The sequence below is a fragment of the Corvus cornix genome, chromosome 2 (assembly GCF_000738735.6).
Source record: "Corvus cornix cornix isolate S_Up_H32 chromosome 2, ASM73873v5, whole genome shotgun sequence".
In the NCBI taxonomy this organism is placed as follows: Eukaryota; Metazoa; Chordata; class Aves; order Passeriformes; family Corvidae; genus Corvus; species Corvus cornix.
In genome coordinates this window covers 1,272,471-1,296,571 of record NC_046333.1, presented here as the reverse complement: position 1 = coordinate 1,296,571, position 24,101 = coordinate 1,272,471, and the positions used below count along the sequence as shown (strand labels likewise).

The 24,101-nt window shown below is 50.4% G+C and overlaps 2 protein-coding genes across 14 annotated transcripts in view; both read right to left on the bottom strand.

Annotated features, from left to right (window-relative positions):
- Positions 1-9,076: 9,076 nt before the first annotated feature.
- On the bottom strand, positions 9,077-16,167 carry LOC109144023 (keratin-associated protein 16-1). Of its 13 annotated transcripts, none has more exons than XM_039548339.1 (3): positions 13,163-16,167; positions 12,983-13,122; positions 9,077-12,942 (listed from the first exon to the last, which is right to left on the bottom strand). In XM_039548339.1, exons 1-3 carry the CDS (start codon positions 13,870-13,872, stop codon positions 12,521-12,523), a joined length of 1,272 nt encoding a protein of 423 aa, XP_039404273.1. In that variant the 5' UTR covers positions 13,873-16,167; the 3' UTR covers positions 9,077-12,520. The 13 variants fall into 13 exon arrangements, with proteins under 13 accessions (XP_039404273.1, XP_039404276.1, XP_039404274.1 ...); XM_039548342.1 differs by having other exon boundaries at positions 9,077-12,842; XM_039548340.1 differs by having other exon boundaries at positions 12,983-16,167.
- Positions 16,168-17,179: 1,012 nt separating this feature from the next.
- Positions 17,180-24,101, bottom strand: part of PTH1R (parathyroid hormone 1 receptor) — a 77,257-nt gene continuing 70,335 nt past the window's right edge. The window contains exons 10-13 of the mRNA XM_039548332.1: positions 21,617-21,711; positions 19,718-19,859; positions 19,207-19,248; positions 17,180-18,078 (exon numbers count right to left, since the gene is read on the bottom strand). Coding sequence (XP_039404266.1) covers positions 17,716-18,078; positions 19,207-19,248; positions 19,718-19,859; positions 21,617-21,711 — 642 coding nt within the window. The 3' untranslated portion in view covers positions 17,180-17,715. The remainder of the gene's footprint in view (positions 18,079-19,206; positions 19,249-19,717; positions 19,860-21,616; positions 21,712-24,101) is intronic.

The window sequence follows — 24,101 nt, the reverse complement described above, 5'->3', positions numbered from 1 at the left end:
TGCAGGGCCCAAAGGGGCTCCAGGAGAGCTGCAGAGGGACTGGGGACAAGGATGGAGCTGTTCCCGGTGTTCCCAAGCTCCAGGAGGGTTTGGACAACGCTCCCAGGCAGGTGGGATTGTTGGAGCCAGGGGTTGGATGATCCTTGTGGGTCCTTCCAACTCAGGACATTCCCTGATTTTTCTGGTCAAGGTTCCAAGCCCTCCCTTCCTAAATCCCAGGTGAAATTCCTCCGGCTCTTCATTGTCCCTCTCCCCCAGCCAACGCTCCCTAAAAGCTGAGCTGCTCCTTTCCCAGTCTGGATGTTCTGTTCTCCTAAAATATCCCACAAAACCAAACCGGGAGCGGGGTTGTGACCTCGTTCCCTTCATTTCGGAGCCGTTTGCTCCCAAAAAACAGCCCCTGGTTGTTTGCTTGTTTGTTTGTTGGAATACTTGGAGGGAATTTTCTGTCTGTTTTCTTTTCCAGGGGGGTGGGAATTCCAAAAGCCTCCACAGAGCCTCCTTTAAAACCCGCCCAGGAATTCCCTCCCACCTTCCCACCCCCAATGGCACAGAAATAGGGAAATAAATAAATCTGTGAATCCATTCCCTGCGGAGCTTGTTCAGTGCCTCTGGGGGCAGAACCTTGTCCTGAGATCCAAACAAGACTCCAAAAATTCCAAAGCTCCCTGACCACTGCGGGCTTGGCCAAGGACTCTCCTTGATGTCCCACGGCTCCGAGTCGGATCAATCCGGATCCTTGGCTGCTGCTGGGAGCACTGGGAGGTCCCATCCCACCCTGGGAGTTGTGTTGTGGACAAAGAGAGGCCATGGAACCACCGAGGCTGGAAAAGATCTCGGAGATCACGGAGTCCAACCATTCCCAGCACTGCCAAGGCCACCACGGATCCGTGTCCCCAAGTGCCACATCCACAGGGATTTGAGTCCCCCCCGGGGTCTGGGAGTGCCCGGCTCTGCCAGGCTGGACACGGAGCTCCTTGGCCAAAACTGGGAAGTGGCAAAGGGGCACAAGGCAGGTTTGGGAGTGTCCCCGCAGGGTCAGGGCTGGGAATGCTCCCAGGAATCCCGAGCCAGGAATGAAATGTCCTGAACTCTTGGAGCAGAGCACGTGCTGGGCTCAGTGTGTGCCGAGTGGAGCTGGGGCCACTGCCCGAAACCACAGGAGCTCTGTGGGAAAGCCGAGCGGCTTTTCCTGCCTCTAATTCCTCACAGCCGACCCCAGCTCGCGCTGCAGCTCCGCAGCCATTCCCGCTGGATTCGAGGACAATGCTGCTCTTAAGGAGCAGGAGGCGCGATTCCAGGATCAGCAGTGACCTCCTCGCCCGTGTTTTTGTGTCTCCAAGGACGGGGTTTGGACTTTTTGTCCTCTTCAGAAGAACACGCTGGGCTGAGGGTTTCTTTTATTTCTGTTTTCACGGAATGGCGTCGGTTTGGCCGGGGAAAAGCAGGAGGGGAGTGACAGGAGCTGTAAACAGGGGAGGAGCTGGTGTTCCATCCTTTCTGTGGAGAACACCGGGAAAAGGAGGCGGAGAGAACAAGGAGAGAGCCAGAGGTGCCCAGGAGGGAGGACTGGAGTGTGCTGGGATCCAGGCTGGATGGAGCTGGAAAGATCTTCCCCGTTTAAATTAGAGCCGAGCTTGAGTGGGCCTGGCTTTGGTGAGGAGCCCTGGAAAGGGATCTGGAAAATCCAGGCAGTGAGAAAAGGGGGGGAAAAGGTGGGAAAGAACACTTTTCCCACTTTCCCAGGAGTGAAGGCTCCTGAGCACTGGCTAACCTGACCTTCCCAACGCCAGCAGTGGATCCAGAGCCAAGGATCCATGGCTGGCTCCCTAAAAGTGGATGTGGGATGAAATTCCATGAATGGCAGAGCTGAGGGAGCAGCAGAGGCCCTACTGGGAGGCCCTGTTTGGATCATGGAATCATCCCAGAATGGTTTGAGGCCCTGGGTTCCCAGAGCAGCTGGGGCTGCCGCTGGATCCCTGGAAGTGTCCAAGGCCAGGTTGGACATTGGGGCTTGGAGCAGCCTGGGATAGTGGGAAGTGTCCCTGCCCATGGGAATGGGATGGACTTTGGGGTCCTTCCCAACAGCAAAATTTCAGGATTCTCCGATTCCCACCCTGAATTACTCTCTGGAGAGGTTTCACGACTGCCTCACAAGATCTGTTCACCTCAATACGTTATTTTAGCACTCCATGGGAAATGGCGATCCCCGTGGATTGTTCATCCCAAGGGGATTTAAAGGAGAGGAATTCTTTTCCCCGGATTAACAACGCTCTGCTTCCCAAATGGAAACCGCCGATCCAGGGGGATGCTTAGGGCATCATCCAAGGGGAGGAATTTCAGCTGTGAGGGTGAGATTTGGAAGGGGTAAAAACGGAAAACTGAGGGAGGTGAAATTCCAAAGGGGCCCTCACAGTTCCCTCCATCTTCCTGCCCTTTTTCCCTGTCCTGGGTGGGTTTTGAGCTGGCGGTTGGACTTTTTGGGATGTGCATGGAGAAGTGGGAGAGATTTTCCTCGATGTGGTTTCCTTTCGCGCGGGGAGTTCTGGGCGAGTCCCAAAGCCCACATGGAAAGGGAGCAGTGAAAATCCACGAAAAGGCACAAACTCCGCTCTCCTCGTTATTCCATGGAAGAGAATTCCCAGCCTGGGGCACGGTTTTGTCACTGTAATTACTCGGTGAGTGCATTAGAGCCCTGCTCTTCCTCGGGAGTCATTCCCCTTTGTCTGGATGCTCTTTTTTCATGGATCCAGAGCTGGCTGCTGGTCTTACATCCCAAGACTCCCGCTGGGCGCTCCGTGCCGGGGGTGGAACAAATGTTTTTGGGAAGCGCTGCTGCTTTTCCAGCCTCTGGCAGCGTCTCCAGAAGGAACTGGCAGGAAAGCAGCACATCGAGAGCTGAGGGGGATTAAACTTGAGCTCAGGCCAAGGTCTGAGTCTAGTTAATCTCCTGATTAAACCAGGGAACGTGCCTGGGGGGCTCCATGGAATTTGTCGCCATGGAAGGGGCCCAGGAAAGCCAAATTTAGGAGGAGAGGAAATTCATGGATTTGCAGAGCCAGGAGCCCTTGGAGTGAGGGCTTATCCATGGAAAAACTGGTGGTTATAAGGATCACATTCCTAATTAAAATCCCTGGGTTGTCACCGGTGCTGCAGGAGCTCAGCATTCCTGGGAAAAGGGGTGTCTTTTTGCCCTGGTTTCCCTGTTTTCCCTGGTTTCACAGCTCGTGGGGAGAACAGGAGGGATCCTGACTCTGCCCGGAGCTTCAGGACAGGGAAAAAAGGACAATTGTTCCACTGAGAAATAACCTTTTCCTGCTGGGAAGAACAAACTGTGAGGGGAACAGATGGGCTGTCCTGGAGCCGGGATGTAAATCCATGGATATCAATCCAGGGATATCAATCCATGGATATCAATCCAGGGATATCGATATGATACACTCAGAGAGAGGCTGGAGAGGGATGGAGATCCCAAATCAACCTGGCACCCTCTGGCTCTAAGGAAGGCAGGAGAAATTCTGAATTCGGAATGTCTGAAGGGAAAATTCAAGCCCAGGATGAATCCCAGGATTCATCCCAGTGGGAGAGCAACCAGCACGGAAAAACAGCCCCTTTTCCTTTGCTGCCCGATGAAGGAATTGTGGCAGATGGGGAATTCAGGGACATCTCCCTGGGATCTCCCCTCCTGTGGAGTAATGAAAATTCAGGAGCTGTAGACAAAGGAAAGGGAATCTCTTCCCATCCCCACTCCCTGGCTTCCCTTGGAATATTATCCCCAGGAGCTCAGCGGGGTTTGCTTAATGATACAGACAAATTACCATTAATTGGCTTTTAATTGGCTCAGAATCTTTTCTATTTTCCGAAGGCTCCACAGGTGCCCGGAATCCTGGAATTCCTTCTCTTTTTTTTTTTTTTTTTTTTGGCCGGGATAGGTTTCAGAATGGAAGGGAATTAGAATTTTCCCTCTTTTGGGAATAATTGGAGTGTTATTCCTGGCTGGGATCAGCTGGGATGTTCTTGAGCTTCCTGCAGGAGGCCTGAACCTGCTCCACTCTTCCAGAGTTTTGCCATGAAAATCCGAAATTCTGGATCAAAAGAGGCGTCACACAAGGCAACATCACACCATCCCAGAATAATTCGGGTTGGAAGGGATCTTAAGGATCATCCCAGGGGCAGGGACACCTCCCACTGTCCCAGGCTGCTCCCAGCCCCAATGTCCAGCCTGGCCTTGGGCACTGCCAGGGATCCAGGGGCAGCCCCAGCTGCTCTGGCAATTCCAGCCCAGCCCCTCCCCACCCTCCCAGCCAGCAATTCCCAATTCCCAATCTCCCATCCAGCCCTGCCCTCTGGCACTGGGAAGCCATTCCCTGGCTCCTGTCCCTCCATCCTTGTCCCCAGTCCCTCTGCAGCTCTCCTGGAGCCCCTTTAGGCCCTGCAAGGGGCTCGGAGCTCTCCCTGTGTCCTTCCCTTCTCCAGGGGAACATTCCCAGCTCTCCCAGCCTGGCTCCAGAGCAGCTCCCACTCTCGGAGCAGCTCCGTGGGATCCTCTGGATCTGCTCCAACAGATCCATGTCCTTCTGGAGCTGGAGATGTGGTGATTCCCACCCTTCTGCTGGGGCCAGGTTGGCTCCTGGTCTCTCAACTGGGGTTCTTCCCTTGGTGGTGGCACCAGGAATCTCCCAGGTTTTCAGGGAACAAAGGCTCTTTAACCTCTGTTCCCACCAAGGGAATTTTCCAGGGTTCAGTTCCTGCCTGGGAAGAGAGAACAAAATAAACATGGATTGGGTTTAGTTCTCCTGTTGAAGGTATCCAGGTGGGAATAAGAGCAGTTGGTTCTCCCATAAATACCTTGGGAATGATGAGGAGAAAGGGAATTTGGGGAATGCCGTCAGTAACGTTTTCCAGGGAAAATTTAGGAGCGCAAAGCAACAATTTCCGTAGGATTTTACATGGATTTAGGCCTTAACCCACTTCCAGGTTCTTGGAAAACCTGGATCCAACCCTGTGGATTGGGCTGGATATAAACACGGCAAGGACAGGGAAATGCACAAAGGGAAGTGTTCAGAGCTGGTTGGAATTTTCGAGTGTCCAAAGCCCTGAAAACAAAGATCAAGCCTCCTCACTTTGCTCCAGAGAGAGATTCCATGGAATCTCCTGAAATCCAGAGGATGGAAAAGCCTCTTCCGACCTGCGCAGGGCTGATGGGGCTGGAGATGTATTAAACGCATGGAATTTCCCAGGGAAAAGGGCTTTATCGAGGAAACGAATCATTGCAGGCGGCATAAAGGGATCAGGGATGTTTGGAGAAGGGAGATGCCCATGGAATTGGATTCGATCCAGAGGATAATCCAGTCAAAGCAGAAAAATGAAGTTGTTTATCACCTGCTGTAGAAGAGTTGTGTGGGCAGAGAATAAAAACCAGTTTTGTCTCAATGATAAGATTCTCCAAAGAGCCACTCATGGATTTGTGGGATTTAAAGGAAAAGGGATAAATAAATCCCCAAATTTGACCTCAGTGACGTCACCGTCCTTCAGTGTCCCCCTCATGTCTCCATTGTGTTGGGTTTGGGGACAATAAATCTCCTGGAAGAGAATCCAGTCTGGTTAAAATCTGGGAGTCCATTCCAGAGCTGACATTCCCAGAATTTCAGTGATATAGAGGCACGGAGACCTTGATGCCAAACTTAAAGGAATAATGAAAAATAAAAATAAAAATTAAAAATTAAAATAAAAATAAAAATAAAATATGAATATAAATAAAAATAATATTAAAATAAAAATAAAAATAAAAATAATTTTAAAATAAAAATAAAATAAAAATAAAATAAAAATAAAATACAAATACAAATACAAATAATAAAAATAAAAATAAAAATAAAAATAAAAATAAAAATAAAAATAAATTTTTTTTTTTTTTTTTTACAGTGTTCCAAGAAGTCATTGGAAACCAACCTTTATTGGGAATCATCCTGGATTTTAAGCACGTTCCAGTTTTGACTGGAAGAATCCCAAGTCCTTTTTCCTGAACAAATCCTTTTTTGCAATTTTTCCATCTTGCCAAACCCCGTCATGTTTTGGGATCCTCCCTGAGCATTCCCACTTTTCAAGACCTTGGATGCACATGGGGATTTATGGAAGTGCCGTTCCCCCAATCCCACACCAAGAGCAGAGAAGGTGTTGGAGGGAGGATGAAGGGACAAGGCAGGATGGAGCTAAATCCAAAAGAAGGAAAAACTTCCAGCCACCACCGGAATTCAAATGGGATTGAGGGAAAGAGGGATTTTCGGCATTCCTTAGGCAGCATTCCAACTGCTTCACGTTGGATTTTTTTTGCCTGAAACTCAAGCCCCCGTTCCCCACATCCCGCAGATGTTTTTGTCAAGGAAAATGACTCAGAATGCACCAAAGTTGTTTTTCCTTAGGATCCGGCGGCGTCCCGCCGGCAGATAGGAGCTGGCAAAGGGAATGTGCGCAATAACAAACAACAAGAATTGTTTTGGATCGGATGGATCCCTCGGGATTGGTCTCGTGTCTTCTTTCCCTTCGGCTTTTCCTTGCCAGACACTCCCTCAAATAACTCTCGCTGCCCTTCGAGCCTTGCTGGTTCCCGTCAATTTACCGCAGCTTTTCCAAGGGGATTTTCCTCTCGGGATTCTGCCTCGGGAGCGCTGTGGTTGTTCCCAGAGAAGGCAGATTTCCTACAAAATCCAAATGAAATTCCCACTCCTCAAGGGCCTTCTCTGGGAGCCTGTGGCAGGGCCTCCCCACCCTCCCAGGGAAGGATTCCTTCCCAGTATCCCATCTAACCCTACTCCCTTTCCATTTGAAGCCATTCCCTGCGTCCTGTCCCTCCCTCCCTTGGAATTTGTCTCTCCATCTTTCCTGCAGCTCCTTCAGACCCTGGAAGGCCACAGTGAGGTCACCCCAGAGCTTCTCTTCTCCAGGCTGAACATTCCCAACTCTCCCAGCCTTTCCTCATAGGAGAGGTTCTCCATCCCTTTCATATCCTTCCCAAACTCGTAGGAGCTGGGAATGAGCAGCCTTTTAAAAGAGAGTTCCAGGTTCAACAGAGCCTTTCCAAATCACAATTCCAGGCTCCTCCTTTCCCACGGTGCTTTCGCTGCTTTGCCATCTCCCGAATGGGATAGAATATATCCGAGGAATATTGCACGGGCTCCTTGGATGCCAGAACTCAGGGATAGACTCCGGATGGACTCATGGAATGGCCTGGTTGGCTCCCATCCTGCTGCATCCACGGCCTCAATTTACCCCTGGCTGCAGCCCCTTATCCCTCCCACACAAACCAGCTCGGAACGTGCTTTGTGATCCACCTGCCGCTCCAGGGAAATCATTCCCCATCCCTGCATCCAGCAGAATTCCTCCAGGAAGCCCGCGCAGTGCCGCATGTGGAACGCAGCTGTTTGTCAGCGCTTTGGCACCCATCAATCCTTCCCTTCTCCAAGGGCTGTTGATTCCAAACAGACATGGCTCGGATTAAATTTCGTTCTCTTGCTCAAAGTTTGGCTGCTCGGATGTTCCCTCTTTTCCAGGAGCAGATGAAGGCACTTCAGCGGAGCTGATATTACTTGTTAATCCTTGCGGCATTCCGTGGAGCAAAGAGAAATGGAAAATGTTTTCCAAAGGTTTTGTTCTTCGAGAGAGAACTGCAGAGGTTTGGAGCTGCTGCTTCCTCAGCCGGCCACAAACTGAGATCCGTGTTTCTCAGGAGGAAAATTATCCACGGTTTATGTCCAGCCTGGCCTTGGACACTTCCCGGGATCCAGGGGCAGCCACAGCTTCTCTGGGAATTCCATCCCAGCCCCTCCCCACCTTCATCTTAAACTTGTCTTCCTTTTATCCAGTCTGAATCTTCCCTTACTTAGTTTAAAACCCTTCTCCCAGTCCTGGCCTCAGTGGATCACAGCATGGATCACTCCAGCCCCACTTCCATGACCCAACCATGTGGAAAACAATTTCTTGGATGACTCAGTTCCGTAAATCTGAGCCTTCCCCTCATCTCACGTTAAGACTGAGCCTTTCCCCCATCGTTCCCCTTAACTTTCCCTGGATAAAAGGCTGCACAGCCTCTCCCTGAGCGTGGTCCTAAATCCCGGCTGGAGAACGCAGCAGAAAACTGAGGAATGAACAGAAAAGAGCGGGAAAAGCTGAAGTGGCCAAATGTCCCTTTTGTCCCTCCCACAGCACAGAGCCCTCCAGCCCTGCTGGCCCAACGTGGCTCCGGTGGCTATTTTGAAGGATGCTCCCCTGTCACCTGATCCCCTCCCGGGATTGGTGGCACCTCGTCCCATCCACGTGCAGAGAGATTCCCTGGAGCTCTGCCCTGCCGAGGGAGGAGGCTGGAACAGGGCACGAGCAGATGCTGCTCCTCCTGTGAGCGTGAAATTCAATCACAGGGAAATCGGGGGAGACCTCCATGGAATGTCATTCCCACTGCTCTGGCTGCCCAGCACCATCAAACCCTCCTTGGAATTCACTCCTCCTGCAGCCCTTCCCTTCTGGTTTAGTCATTCCGGAATAAAATGGCTCCAGAATCCACATGAGGCCCAAATTAGTGATGAATTTTATTTCACATGAGAGCGGGGCCCTTCTACATCCAGGTTGGAAGGGCCTGGAGCATCTTGGGATAGTGGAAGGTGTTGCTTCCCATGGCAGGAGTTGGAATGGGGTGATCCTTAAAGTCCCTTCTAACCCAAACCATTCTGGGATTCTCTGACTGGAGGAGCTAAACCAAGCTTAAGGGTAAGGATATCAGCAGTGGAATTGCCTCTCCAGAACTCCTGGAAGCACAGACGGGAGCTGACCAGGATTGTGCCCCGTGCTCCTGAAAATCACAAGCCTAAGGAGGTTTTTGAAGCCACCCAGCGTGAGATTTTCCCGAAGGATTTCCAGAGAAACTCTCTCCCATCTTTCTGTCTCCTTAACGATCTGGAGGAGCCCACAGAGCCGCTTCCTCATGAACCCAGAGGAATAATTCACCCACATCCATCCAAGAGTTCCCAGAAGGATTTTTTTGAGGTTCCGAGTCCGAGAGACAGGAAAAGACACGGGAGAAAGATTCCATGAGAATCAATAAAGGTTTCTTTTTATTGGAATTCCCTTTTACATACACCTGTGGTTTGCCTTTTCCCGCTCGTTACTTTGGTCCATGCAGAAAGCAGAAGTGGAGGAATGTAAACCAAATTCCTGCCTGGAGACACACACCCAGCGATGCCCCTGGAATCACACTTTTATCCCGTAGTTTTTCGGGGTTTGTCCCTCTTCTGGAGGGGAACAAGGTCTTAAATCCCACTTCGGTGGTGGAGAGGGAAAAACACCGCCCTGCTCCTCTCCCTCCTGCTCCGAGTGGAGCCAATATCCTGGAAAAAGCCCTTTTTCCAAAGCCCAGACCCCATGATTTGCGGTGACCACCGGGGCTGGGTCACCCTGAAGCTGCTGAGATAAAGCAAAGAGGTTTAACAGCAGCTTTGTCTCCTCATGGATCCCGACGGGAAGAGATCGGCAAAGGATTTGGGATATGGGATGGGTTTGGTGCTTGGCTGTGCCTGTCCTTCCTCTCCTCCCCCCACCAGCTCCACCTCATCCAACCTGACCTTCCAAATACCCCACCTTGAACAACAAATGGCTCCTTGTCCAAGACCAGGTTGGCCAGGGCTTGGAGAACCTGGGATAGTGGAAGATTCCCTGCCCATGGAACCAGAACTGGATGGTTTTAAAGCTCCTTTCCAACCTAAACCATCCCAGAATTCCCTGACTCCTCCTTTCCTGCAGCTCTCATGGAAGGATTAATTTAGACAGAGAACGAGGTAAAAGCTTGGCCTGGCAAGAGGAGCTCAGGTCTATATTTAGGCTGGCTCATGTCTCATAAAGCTCTGCTTTAAATCAATGCTGCTTGTCGTAGTTTTGTCTCCTCTTCTCCTCTTGGGCCACCCTTCAGTTAAGCTGAGCTTAAGCTGCCTTTCCAGTGGATTTTGTATCCCTGTTTCAGGGGATGCAACTCCAGGCATTTTGGAATCCTGGTGCACACTGATCCCTCCGTGCCAAACCTTTTAATTCCAGGTATTTCCAGCCAAGTGTCTCCAACATCCAAAATCCTCACATGGGGAAGATGATACCAATAGAAAATGGAGAATATTAGGAGAGGGAGCTGCCCCTCAGACCTTCTCCTACCTCTGGATGTCAGTGGTCCTGCTGGATTCCGGATCTAAAGGATAGGCACACCCTGAAATCCCAGTGCCAAGTAAGGTTTTGGGAACAGGGAATTCATTGGAATCATTCCCCTTTTCCTCTTCAGAATTTATGGGTGAAACTCACTCCATGGACATCAACAGACACTTCGGTGGTGATTTTCCTGGGATCAGGATTTCATCCCAAACTGTGCCCGCACCGCTGGTTTTGTGCACCCCGTCATTAGCCCGGAATCATCAACCCTCAGTCTGACGAAATAATTAAATTCCATCGAATTCCTTCATTAATGTGCCAGGAAAACCATTGCTCCGGTCGAAGGGAGAAGTTACTCTGTGGGACCCAGGAGAAACGGGTCAGAATTCCGTGTTCTCAAGCTGAGTTTGTTCTAATTTACCCCTTTTTCCGGTGAAAAAAGAGGGAAAAGTGGCAATGAGGATGAAAAGGAAGTTGTACTGATTTTGTCACACACCCCCATTTGCTCTCTTTAGACTCACCCAATTAGGAGACTCCCCCTAATTAGGCACTAATTTGCTTCTGTCAGATCTGTGCTGGCCGGGGGTTCTGCCTGGAAAAAAGCTGGATTTATAGGAGTTCCTAATTAATTACTCTTGATTATCTGGGTGAGTTTTCCAGACCTTTTCCTTTCATTCCTGGCCTCTGCCAATCCCTCAGCTGATTTCCAGCCCGGGAAAGTGCCTGGAAATGCCTCCGTGGGGGCAGATTTTGTCATGTGCCACAGGTGCAAAGGCAGCTCAAAGGACAAGTGTTTCCAAAAAGAAACTTGGGATCAGGGAATGGCTGGGATTGGAAAAGCCCAACTGGATCATCGACTCCAACCAGAAAGCACCGACCCAGAGCTGGATGCAGAAACCACTTGAGCAGATGAGAAGGCGAAGCTCAAATGAAACAAGACTATTTCATGAAGTATCAGCTCTAATCCCAAACCCCTGGACACGGTGGAAAGAATCCTGGGAACTCTGGAACACTGAGTCCAGACCCTTGAGGAAAATCTGAGTTCATCTGGGGGATAAAATGCTGTGCCAAATCTGGAAATCCTCCCCTGCTCCGTGGGAAAGATTTCAGAGGAACCTGAGTTAGTATTTCTTTCAATGCTCCCCCAGGATCGTCTTTCCCCCACTTGACTCCCAGATCCTGGCAAAATGTTGATATTACCGAGAACTTGGTGTGCCCTGGGGCTGCTGGAAACCTGGAAAACAGTGGGAAAACTTGGAGGATCTGAGTTCACATGGAAGGAGAAGGAGAAGGAGAAGGAGAAGGAGAAGGAGAAGGAGAAGGAGAAGGAGAAGGAGAAGGAGAAGGAGAAGGAGAAGATCGATGGGGTTGTTTTATGTGGGCGTCCTGTGATTTCATTCCAGCACCAGGCCTGGTCTGTAACTCCCAGGAAACCATTTCTGGAGCTGGATTTGGAAGCTGGATTTGGAAGCTGGATTTGAAGTCCATTCTGTAAACTGGACACGAGTCCTGAGCTGTGTTTTAGCTCCGGAGCTGTTTCGCCTTTTCACTGCTCTGAGTTACCCCAGTTCCCTTCAGCCGAGCAGCTCCTGCCCCGTGCCAAGGAATATCAAATCCACACCGGAGCTGCTTCCAGCTGTCCTGCCCTGGAGCCCAGCTCGGAACATCTCTAGCCACTCCTCGGAGAGGTTTTATCCAGCACAGAGAACTGGGAGAAGCCAGAATTCCAGACACTGCCCAGAGCCCAGCAGAGCACTCAGCAGGACCCCAGAAAATAAACAAAAATAGCTGAAGATTTCTATTTTATTGTTTGAAATCCTCCTGGAGTGGGGCACAAACACAAGTGTTTTCCCTGCTCTCTGTGCCCTTTTCCCATAAATCCACCAAGATTTAGGATTACTTGGGAGTCACCTTCCACCTCTGGATACCTGAACTCTGCCCCAGGTGTGATGGGTACAGTGAGACCCAAGTGACCCACGGAAGTCACGTTCCCATCCCAAAGCTCTGGACTGGTTTGGGAACTGCTGATTGAGATTGGCTTCTAAGCATAAGCGCTCCCCTCCAGCCGAATTCACACCCAGATAAAACGGGAAATGAAATGCTGAATTAAGCTATTTAAAGAAGTTTTGGGGGTTGTTTTGGAGGGGCAGTTTGGAAAAAAGAACTGAAGTGTGGGAAAAGACTCCCAGGAGAAAATCCCTGCTCCAAACCCTCCCAAACCTCCTACAGAGCAAAGAGCAGCCGGTGACAATGTCTGTCAGCACTGAGGGAATAAAGACCAGGATTAGGAGATGTATCCACGTCTGTTAGAAGCCCTGACAGCAAAGTAATTTGGAGTTAATCACTGAACGAAGCACATCCACAGGATTTCTGTCTCAGCAAAGTTCGTGTGATGTCTCTGAGCTTTGAATGGCCAAGGAGGACCTGGAAACAACAAGGAGGACATGGATACACCAAGGAAGACTTGGAAACACCAAGGAGGACGTGGGAACACCAAGGAAGATATGAAACACCAAGGAGGACCTGGGAACACCAAGGAGGATGTGGGAACACCAAGGAGGACCTGGGAACACCAAAGAGGACACAGAAACACCAAGGAGGACCTGGGAACACCAAGGAGGATGTGGGAACACCAAGGAGGACACAGAAACACCAAGGAGGACCTGGGAACACCAAGGAGGACCTGGGAACACCAAGGAGGACATGGAAACAGCAAGGAGGACATGGAAACACCAAGGAGGACACAGAAACAGCAAGGAGGACCTGGATACACCAAGGAGGATGTGGGAGCACCAAGGAGGACCTGGGAACACCAAGGAGGACATGGAAACACCAAGGAGGACCTGGGAACACCAAGGAGGACATGGAAACACCAAGGAGGACATGGAAACACCAAGGAGGACATGGAAACACCAAGGAGGACACAGAAACACCAAGGAGGACCTGGGAACACCAAGGAGGATGTGGGAACACCAAGGAGGACACAGAAACACCAAGGAGGACCTGGGAACACCAAGGAGGACATGGAAACACCAAGGAGGACCTGGGAACACCAAGGAGGACATGGAAACACCAAGGAGGACATGGAAACAGCAAGGAGGACATGGAAACAGCAAGGAGGACACAGAAACACCAAGGAGGACCTGGGAACACCAAGGAGGACCTGGAAACACCAAGGAGGACATGGAAACACCAAGGAGGACATGGAAACACCAAGGAGGACCTGGGAACACCAAGGAGGACCTGGGAACACCAAGAAGGACTTGGGAACACCAAGGAGGACATGGAAACAGCAAGGAGGACACGGATACACCAAGGAGGACATGGAAACACCAAGGAGGACGTGGGAACACCAAAGAGGACACAGAAACACCAAGGAGGACCTGGGAACACCAAGGAGGACCTGGGAACACCAAGAAGGACTTGGGAACACCAAGGAGGACATGGAAACAGCAAGGAGGACACGGATACACCAAGGAGGACATGGAAACACCAAGGAGGACGTGGGAACACCAAAGAGGACACAGAAACACCAAGGAGGACCTGGGAACACCAAAGAGGACATGGAAACACCAAGGAGGACATGGAAACACCAAGGAGGACCTGGAAACACCAAAGAGGACACAGAAACACCAAGGAGGACCTGGGAACACCAAGGAGGACCTGGAAACAGCAAGGAGGACCTGGGAACATCTAGGAGGACACGGAGACACCAAGCTGGACGTGTGAATAGAAGAACCCAAGCTATAAATGAGGTTTCTTACCTTTTGGAAACATCAGAAGCTGAGATTAAAAACCCTTTCAGCCACCGAGTTTGTCAAGACAACAAACAGGAACAAAAGCTTTGGAGATCTTCCCTCTCTGTGGATTTTCATGGTTTAAAGAGTGGAACATTCTTCCCAGCGCTGTGGATGTTCCGTGACCTCCAGCTGATTGCCCATGAACATAAACAAAGACAATCCCTGGCTGAAAAACCAGATTTTGGGAGATCTTTGGCTCCAGAACACGACAAGAAGGAGCAGAGTTGAGGAATGATGAGGGGTAGGACAAGACATGATCTCATCTGAACCAGGACCAAGGAGAACGGAGGAGGCAGGAAAACATTTGTCTGCACTTCTCCAGGAGAAGCAGGAATGGCAAAACTGCTGCCAGAAGTCATCCCAAAGGAATTAAAGGAAGATTAAACAGCTGTTAAATCCCAAAAAAGAGCGGGATCATGGAGCAAGGACTCACGAGGAGAACTCTGCTGCTGTGGATGGGAATAGAAGAGGAACGATAGAGGAACCGGCCGGGGTGAGATTCCCTGGCAAAGCCCAACATCTCCACGGCTCTGGAGAAGAGGACACGGATCCACAAGATTCCAGGGAGATTCCATGTGAGCCAGTCAGCCGGGACACTGCCGAGCGCAGCTTGGCTTGGAGAAGTGAGAGGGTCCATAGGACTCCGGAGTATTGCCAGATGTTTTCTAGGATGAGAGGAAAACGGGCACAGACCTGACACAAAGGAGGAGGGAAAACCAGGAGGAAAGAGGGAACAGCTCCTTTGGATCCTTGCCTCCTCCTTGAACTCGGGAAAGTTTCGTTGCCTGTTTTCCAAGCTGGATGGGGCATGGAGCAACCTGGGATAGCGGAATGTGTGCCTGCCCATGGAATGGGATGGGCTTTAAGGTCCTTTCCAACCCAACCCGTTCCGGGATGATTCCATGCTAACGACTCCATGCTAACAATTCCGAGCTGTGTCTGCTGCACCCCAGCTCCCATCTGCTCCCTCCGCGCCACGACCCCGTGTTGGATCTGAGCCAGGATGGGCACAAGCCCTGTCATTCCTGCAGGATTTGCAGGGAGCAGTGGATGAATCCTGGACAAACAAATCCTCCCCTCCCCAGTTTTTGTTTCCTGTGGCCTTCGGGGCTGTGTTTCCATAGGAAAACCCCACAGGAGAGGATCTGTCATCCCAGGTGGACTCAGACCTTCGGAGGGGGATGAACTGGCGTTGGGGAATGTCCTCAGCTCCTGGCAACGGAGGAAGGGATGAGGAGCCTGCTCCGAATCCAAAGGCTCTGGCTAAGCTCCAACAGGACCATTCCATTCGTCCTTCCAGGGAAAATCCCAACCAGAATTTGGGGCTGCTTCTCTCTTTCCAGACATCCCAGCTCTGATTCTTCCTCACTAAAATCCTGGAGGGATGACCCTGGGTATCCAGCAGATCCTGATCCATGCACTCGATCAAGAGCTTGGGATCAGCCCAGGAGTGATGGGAACACACTCTGACAAACAGATCCCGCTGGGCCTTAGTGGCAGTTTTCCCTCTGTTTTGGCGTCATCATTATCCCAATTTTTGCAGGGATGTTGCTCATGCACAGAAGCATCCAGGAAAGAAATAAATCCATTTCTAATCTGCAATTCAAAGGATTTTAAAAAATATTTCTTCCCCCTGCACAACCCTCGTGATTTTTTTATCTACATTTGACTACAGCTTTGATTTATTTAAATCCTAAATAATCCAGTGTTTGACTCATTTCAGTGAGAGCCACATTTTATGAGGGAGGTTGTGTTTGTTTATAAATAAATTTATGGCTTTTGCCGATTCCTTGAATTTCTGAGGGATTGTCAAGAGTTCTCAATCTTGAGTAATAAACACAAGCAAATAATGAGTCACTGCTTGGGGGTTTTTTGGTATTTTTGCTTTGTTCCAGCAGTGAAATGATAACTCAGAAATGTCTTTGAGCCAGAAAATCGGGAGGGGCAGAAGAAGAGAGCAGGAAAATGGATTAATCTTCATAAATTTGATATTTTGGTAACTCTCATTTGGTGGGAAATGGTTTTGATGAGATTTGATTTCTTTTGATGATGCGAAACAAGAAAAGAACATCACAAATAAATATTGGCTGCCAAAGATTTCTGTTCAGGACGAGAGGGAACGGCCTCAGGCTGGGCCAGGGGAGGCTCAGGGTGGACAGCAGCAGGAATTTCTCCATGGAAAGGGAGGTCAGGCCTTGGAACTGCCCAGGGAGATTTGGAGCGCCCATCCCTGGAGGTGCCCAAGGAATTCCTGGATGTGGCACTCAGAGCTCTGGTGGGGATCGGGCAGAGATTGGACTCAGTGATCCTGGAGGGCTTTTCTGACCTCTTCAGGGATTCTATGACCTGCAGCTGCTGGAGAGGAGCTCCAGCTCCTGACAGAACCTCACAGCCACCACGTGCCCCACCAGGTCCGAATCCAAACCTCAGAGATGCCCAAGGGAGGAGATTTTCCCACTGGGCTTTGGTGAGGCCCTGATCTCTTTGGTTAAAGGTGTGGGATACAAAGTCAGGATCCCACCTGCTCCTCCTGACTTCCTTCAGAGTTCGGGGAAGTTAATCCTTAATCAGCCCTCAGAAGAGCAGCTGCTTGCTGCTGGTGGAGTCTTTCTCCTCATTAGGGTTGGATTAGTTATCCAGAGAAACTGTGCACACTCCGTCCCTGGAGGTGTCCAAGGCCAGTTTGGATGGAGCTTGGAGCACCCTGGGATAGTGGGAGGTGTCCCTGCCCATGGCAGGGGGTGGAACGAGGTGCCCTTTAAGGTCCCTTCCCACCCAAACCATTCCAGGATTCCATGACCCTGTGGAACAGGACATTCAGAGGGCAGAGTGAGGAACAATTCCCAGTTTTAAGAAAAGGCTGAAGGCGCTTTGCAGGAGCGCCCGCAGAAAGGGAGGGCCGAGTTATCCACCTTGGGAACCGATTTCAGCCACAAACCCTCCCCCGGGATCTGCCAACTCCATACCCTTGGTGGTTCCCTCTCCACCACCCCCTCTGGAAGAACAGGAAGGTCGCACATTCCGATAGCCGCGCTTCCCACCCTAAAATTGCACCAATTCCTGCCTTGCTCCTGGGACTCAGGGAAAGGAGAGGAGAATCCCTGCCTGCACCCATGAGCTGTTAACCCTCCCCACCCCAGAGCAGCATTTTGCCAAGGAATGAGAATTCCCAAGGGAAGAAGGGCACGGGATTGGTTGTACCCAACGCGACCTTTCGCCAACGGGTCGCGGGGCCTTTCCCAACCCCGTGTGTGTCACCAGGCAGATCCACAGGCAGAGAACAAACCAACCCCAAGCCGCTGACCCCCAGGGTGGCTTGTCCCCCCCCAGGACGATGGCACCGCACCCTCCCTGCACGACTCTTGCTTTCCCGGGGGACACTCCCGTCCTCATCGGCTGCCCACGCGCTCCAAGGGATGCAAGGACCACGTGGGGCTTCGCAGCCCTCCCTGGCGAGCTCCCAGGATCTCTGGTGTCCAGCAGGCCTGGAGAGCTCTGGCTTTGTTGTCACCAGGAAAACGTGGATCACGGAATTCAGGGATGGGATCACCCGCTGGCCACGTTGGCGGCTCACTTTTTTTTTCCCCCCCAAATAACTTAATCTCTCATTCCACAGAACAGAGAAACTGCATGGAAACCCTTGGAATCCGCTGCGTGGCCTGATGGTCTTTTCCCACTAAATGCTCTCCAGGAACCTTTTCCATCCTTCGGCTGAATTCTTTATCTCCTCCTGCCTTTACATCACTGTCTCTCTCTCCTCTTCCACAAGGACCGTGGGTCTGTCTCCGTCGTAAAGCCCGGAGCCATTCAGGTATTCCTCGTCTTTATTGTACTGCTCCGGGCCGGAGGAAGGCATGGAATTCTCCGAAATGGAGCCATTTTTCACATAACCCGGCAAATTCCGGTGGCCGTTGAGGGTCCCTGGAATCAGTCTCGTGTTGAGGTGGAGGGCGAGCGCCCCTCTCGTGGCTACATTTGTGATGCTGGTGTGGGAAACCATTGGTCCATAACTGTAGGTTGTGCTCCCACTCCGGGCTTTCCTTTTAAAGTCAAGTGCTAAAGTCCACCTGCTCCATGACTTCTTTATTTCTGCTTGGACCTGAGGGAACAAAAGGGGGGGGGGGGGGGAGGGAAAACATGAGTGGGAGAAGAGAAATTCCAGAAAAATGTGGTATCCCTAGACGGAATGGGCGGGAAACTCTGTGGGGACCTGGAATTTCAGGGTCTTGGTGGGTCCTTTCCAACTCAGGAGATTCTGTGATTCCAGGGAATTGGAAAGAACAATGAATTCACATTAAATCTGCCCTTTCCAGATGAAATATTGGACACGGGGAAGTTTGAGTGGCTGAAAACATCTGGATGGAAAGGTGGGATAGCTCTATCCAAGGGTTAAGGGATGGACAGCAGCACATCCAGGAGGGAATCGTCTCAACGTCCCATGAAAATCAAGTGTGAGTGGGACAACCACCTTGAGAGGCACCTGAATCCCAAGAAATTTCCCTAGAATGGGAATTTTAGGGGTCTAAAGTAAAGGTTGCTAAAGTTAGGATGAGATCCATTCCCCTTAGATTTTATCCTGGTTTTATGCGCAGAACATAAACAGAGATTTTGTAGTTTTATTTCCCCTTAAAATCCATAAATTTAGGTCATAAATTCCCCTTAAAATTCACAGATTTAGGTCACAAATTCCCCTTAAAAATCCATAAATTCCCCTTAAAATCCATAATTTTTACTTTATGCCTGTCCATGGAAGTTCTTCCCTGGGGGTGCAGCCACTTTATTAATTAGCAGCAGTAGAGGGAATTAATGGAAATAAAGAAATTAAACTACATTATTCTGGGAGTAGGAATAAAGGTCAAAAGATCCTGGAAAAATCCAGAGTTTTTTGGTTAATCAGCGACTCTATCAATCCGTTTTTCTTAATTTGAAAGGAAGGAGCACTAAGCAGCACTTGTGCTGGGAAACCAAAAATTCCACTTTTTTTTCTCCATTTGCTGCTTCCAGTAGCTCATTTATCGGTGCCGTATTGACCTAGGGGTTTTCCACCAGGAAAAAAAAAAGGGGATTTGAATTTTTTATGCGGACTTGAATTTTTTATGCGGACTGGGAGATCTTGGACTGCAAAATAAGGTTGTTTGTTGTGGAAAAATGAGGATGTGCTGATGTGCATCCATCTGGGTGTGGAATTAACCCAAGAAAGGAGGGAATTAAGATGTTTGTGACTCACCTCTCCATTGCAAAAACAGTATATGATGGCAACAAAAAATCCCTGGAAGGAGGAGGAAACGACAAATTAATGGGAATTTGGGGAAATTTGGGTCTCTTTTCTGCCCAGCACCCCCAGGTTTCTCTGAGATCAGTGACACTCCAAACCTGCTGTGGAAAATGTGTGCGAGAAATCTGGGATTGTTCAGTGGGGCAGGAGAGGGAAACAGAGAAAATTCCCTGACGGACTCCTGGTGGACAAGGAGCTGTCCCGGAGCCAGCAGAGTGTCCTGGGGGACAAGAGGCCAATGGGATCCGGGAGTGCACTGGGAAGAGCATTTTTTGTGGGACACAGTGACCCCTTTTGTGTTGTGTTTTGCAAAGAGAAACCATTTGAGCCTAAAATATTTTCAAATCCCCCCGAGAACGAAATCTGGCGTCTTGTAAACCCAGCCCTGCACCCAAAAGCCTTGCACCCAACATTTCCCTCCTCTCCCCATTGAAATTCCCATGGCTTCCCAGAGTTCCAGTACCTGGAAAGAGTTGAACAGCATTTCATAGTGCATTTGAACTTGCCAAAGAATCCCTGACACGTCTGTGTATGGCATAGCCATGAAAACAATATAGTGAACGCCAAACAGAGGCATAAGGACGAGGGTAGATTTCAGCAGCTTCCTGCAGGGAAAAAAAAGGGATACAGCAGGAATTAGGGCATGGATGAACCTCCCCAACATCACCAACCTGGCCAGGTTTGTCACTGGGCACGAGCTGCTCGTGGTTTTCTCTCCTTGTTCCCCTTGGGTATCAGGTGTTTCCACAGGCGCCGTGGAATTCCACCTGGAATTCCAAGCTGTTGCGCCTCCTATGGGATGTGACACCAGCCAGGCCATGCCCCAGCGTGTGCCAGTCCAACCCTCAACGCGTCCCCCTGTGTGATGCTGGAGGTGACAACGCTGAGATGCATTTTCCAGCCTCGGACCAACTCCAAGGTTGGGTCAGGATCGCAGGTGGAAAGGAATGAAAGGAATGTGTGCTGCAATTGCAGCCCTCAGGTTCCAACAGCCACCAAACCCCCTCATCCCTAAAGGAGGCTTCTCCATCCTCAACCCACAGCAGCTGATCCTGCCTGAGCAGGAGGTTGGAGAATTGACTTCCAGAGGTCACTTCCAACCTCAACCACTCCGTTGAGGCAAGGCGGGAAAATCCACCCAGGACCAGTGGCTCCAGTGCAATGAGCAGGGCTGGAGGAGAGGGAAGGGAATTAGGAGTGGAATTACTCCCGATGTCCAGGGGAAGAGGACAGGGCAGAGGTGACCACTCTTAGGAGGTGTTTTGGGCCTCAGCATCACTTGGAAAAGCTCCTTTTTCAGGAAGGACTCCAGCTCAGCACAGGATCTGTGTTGGGAACTCCAAGGAGGCACCACAGCCCGGTGTACTTGGCTGGGCTGGCTGCAGAAGGAATCAGCTTTGCCTGGAAGTGACATTAATTGAGGGATTAAACCTTGTGCCAGGAGTTCCAGCAAGTCCCCGAGTGCAGCAGGGATCGGGAAGAACAGGAATCACTCCCAGAAAACCCCGGCACCGCCTCTTGTCCAGCGACTGCAAACCACCGAGGGAGCTTTAAAAGGAACAGGGCCCATCCAAACCATAATTAATGGCAAAGCTTCAGCCAGGGAGAAGTAAATAAATGGATAAATAAGAGCCCTGACAGGGCAGCGAGGAAAACTGGGAGGTGTTTTCCTGCTAAATCTCCCTCCTGCCTCAGACTTGTGTTTGGAGAGGGAGGTGGGAGCAATGAGCTCATGGTTTACATCCCGAATCATTGCCCTCTCCCCCCTTCCCAGGTGTCTTGTTGGGCAGTCCAGGAGATCCCAAGAAGCCTTGGGAGCTCTCAAGCAGCCGTGGTGTCCCAGCACTCCGATTTTTCCATCCTGTTTTTGAGCAGGCTACAAATAACCTGAATTATCAAGGGAGACGAGCTGGCAGAACAAAGGAAAACCAAACAAAAAACAGAACGAAATTGGAGTCTTTTTTTCCGTTCAGCCGAGGCACTGAAACACCAGCTCAAGGGCAGGTTTAACAAATAGGCCAAGCTTTACAAAGCACAGGAGGGAAAAAAATATAAGCAAATAAACTGATACAAGTTTTATGGCCTTCAACAGCACAAAGAAGGTTTTGTTTTTGCACTTTTGGTTCAAAAACCGGCTGAAGAGCTGGAATTCCTCCCTAACCTCCAGCAGGTTGGATTTGAAAGGCTTAGGAGAGGTTTAAATGGCTCTGATTCATCCTGCATCACCACACTCAGACAACAACAACCTTCTCACCTTATTTTAGGTGGCTCCAGTGTCACCCTGGGCTTTCTCCATAGCCAGAGGGGTGAACCGAGGACTTTGTCCCACCCCAGAAAAGCGGACAGGGCAGGTGACACTCACCTGTACTGTTGTCTCGAGTCGCACCTCCCTGCATTCGTCTCTCGGAGCTTGGTTGCGAGGACTCTGATAATATTGATAAAGAGAATAAAATTTACCTGCGAGGGAAAGAAAACAAACAACAAAGAAAGGAGAGCTGTTGAAAAGTGGCGAGAACGGTGGAGTCGTTCAGTTGATGCTTCCCCCAGGTGAGGCAGGGGCTGCGACGGCAGAGGAAGCTCCTCCTGCGGAAGGGATGAGCATCCCGGGAATGATCGCAGGGGTTTTAACCTTCAGGGAGGACATGGAATGGCTCACAAGGTGCGGGCATCTCACATGGAAACACCTGAGCCAGCCAGCCCAGCAGGCACCTGGAGAAGGCCAAAATGAAGTTTTATTTGTCTTCCACAGCCCAGCTGGGACTGAGATCCCCTCAGGATACCAGGAGTGCTCATAGGATGTCTTCCCACATTTCCACGTGCAACAGGAAAGAGGAACGAGCCAAATGCACCACGGGGAAGCCACAGAGTGGACCTAACTGGAGATGACAGCTCAAGAATGCAGAAGGGCAACAAAACTGCTGGAATTCTCCCAGATTTCTACCGCCAACTTCCTCTGGGAAGTGTTTAGGATGGAGCAGACAAGGACAATCAGGGAATATCATCGACTTCCTTTCAGGGAGACACATCTGTGAACCCAACTCGTGGCCAACTGCTCAAGAGAATTCCAGTGGTGCCTGACCACCTTGGAAAAGGCTGCCCTGGGAAGAGGTGGGATCCCCATCCCGGGACATGGTGGACTCCCGTGTGGATGTGGCACTTGGGGACAAGGGTTAGTGGTGACCATGGTGGTGCTGGGGGAATGGTTGGACTCGATGTGGGAGAACTTTTCCAACCTTCATGACTCCGTGATTCCGGTCGTGTCCTACAGGAACATGCTCACGCAGGAAAATGTAACGGCAACGCCTCATGGAGAGGAATTCCCATTGGAACCCTCATTGGGCAATTCCCATCTTTTTAGAGCTCTTTGGAGCTTGGTTTCCCTGGATTCCACCTTTTGCTGGCCCAGCCAAACCCATCCATGGGGTTATGGCAGGGGCAAGGGAAGAACCATCCTGTAACTGCACCGAGCAGCTCCATGGTCCCGGAAAATGCTGTTTCCTATGGATTCCTCTGGAGGCTCCAGCGCTTCAAGACACCAAATTACCCCACCACACACAGGCTTGGAATTTTAGGGAGGGACCATGGTGAACCTCAAGCTGGATAGTCCAGGAGACCTCCTTGGATTCATTTTGGTTGGAGCCAGAGCAGACCCAGGTTCCAGCGTTTCCATGACGGAGATCCCAGCACAACCAGTGGAGAGTGGTTCCAATGGTTAATTATCCTGCCTGGTAAAACCAGGAATTCCCTGAGCTGCTGAACCAGCAGGGCCTGGTTTGCCATGGCTTTGCCACCTGCGGTTGGATTCCTTCTCCTTTAACGAGGTGCAGGTTCATTTGGAACTATTCTGCATAATAAACCGGGAAAGGTCCTGTCACACCCTTTCCCTCACTGGGATAGGAGTGAAATTTCCCTCCCATATCCATTTCCCCGTTTTCATGAGGTTTGTGGGAATTTTACATCCCTGCAACCCCATTCCCCGTGCTCCATTTGGTTGAAATTTCCTGGCTGGCAGAGGAATTCTAAGGGAGGGGTGGATAGACCGACGGGCAGGGAAGCACAGAGCCTGGGGGCACTTAATTCCTTGGAAATCAATCTGGAAGGGAAAAACCGAGCAGGTTTTATGTCTCTATAGGAGCTTTTCCAGCTTTAAAGGCTCCAAAGTGGGATCTTGTTCTGCATTTGTCGGCAAAATTAAAGATTCCCCACTTTATCAAACCCAGGAGGGAAACTCTTCTGATTTCCCCAAACGTGCTAAATTTGAAAAGAAATCCAGACAAAGGAATCGCACCCAAATTAGCAGAAAGTGGAGGGATTTTAAACAGCTCAGCCTCCAAAATCTCATCCAGAAAATGCAGGACCTGGTCCAGCAACGTGGGAATGGCAGAAGCAGCCAAGCGAACAATATGAACCCACAGAAATTAAACAGACACAACCCACAGAATATTTTTGCATAATAAACAGCTGCATTTGCAAATTGCCAGGGCACAGGCGCAGCCTCCTGGAGAAACCTTATTTTTCCAAGGATGAGCCTCAATTGGGCTCTTTCTCCTCTGCTAATTGGCCTTCAAATGAAATGCGACGGGGTTGCTGGAATTCGTTTAATTGGACCTTCTGAACTTTCTTCTCCAGCCTCCGCTGTTCCATTCCCAAAGATGTGGTCTCAGTGATGTGTTTCTTCCAAGGAATTGCTGGGGCCAGGTGGAGAATTTCCAGCGAAAGGATGAAATCCAGCCCCCCCCCCCCCCCAAATCCCAAAAGTCTCACCTAACGGCACAGATGGGCACATCCACCTCAGAAAAATTCCTGCTCTTTGTGTGTCTGCTGCTCTTCTCACCCACACTGAGCAT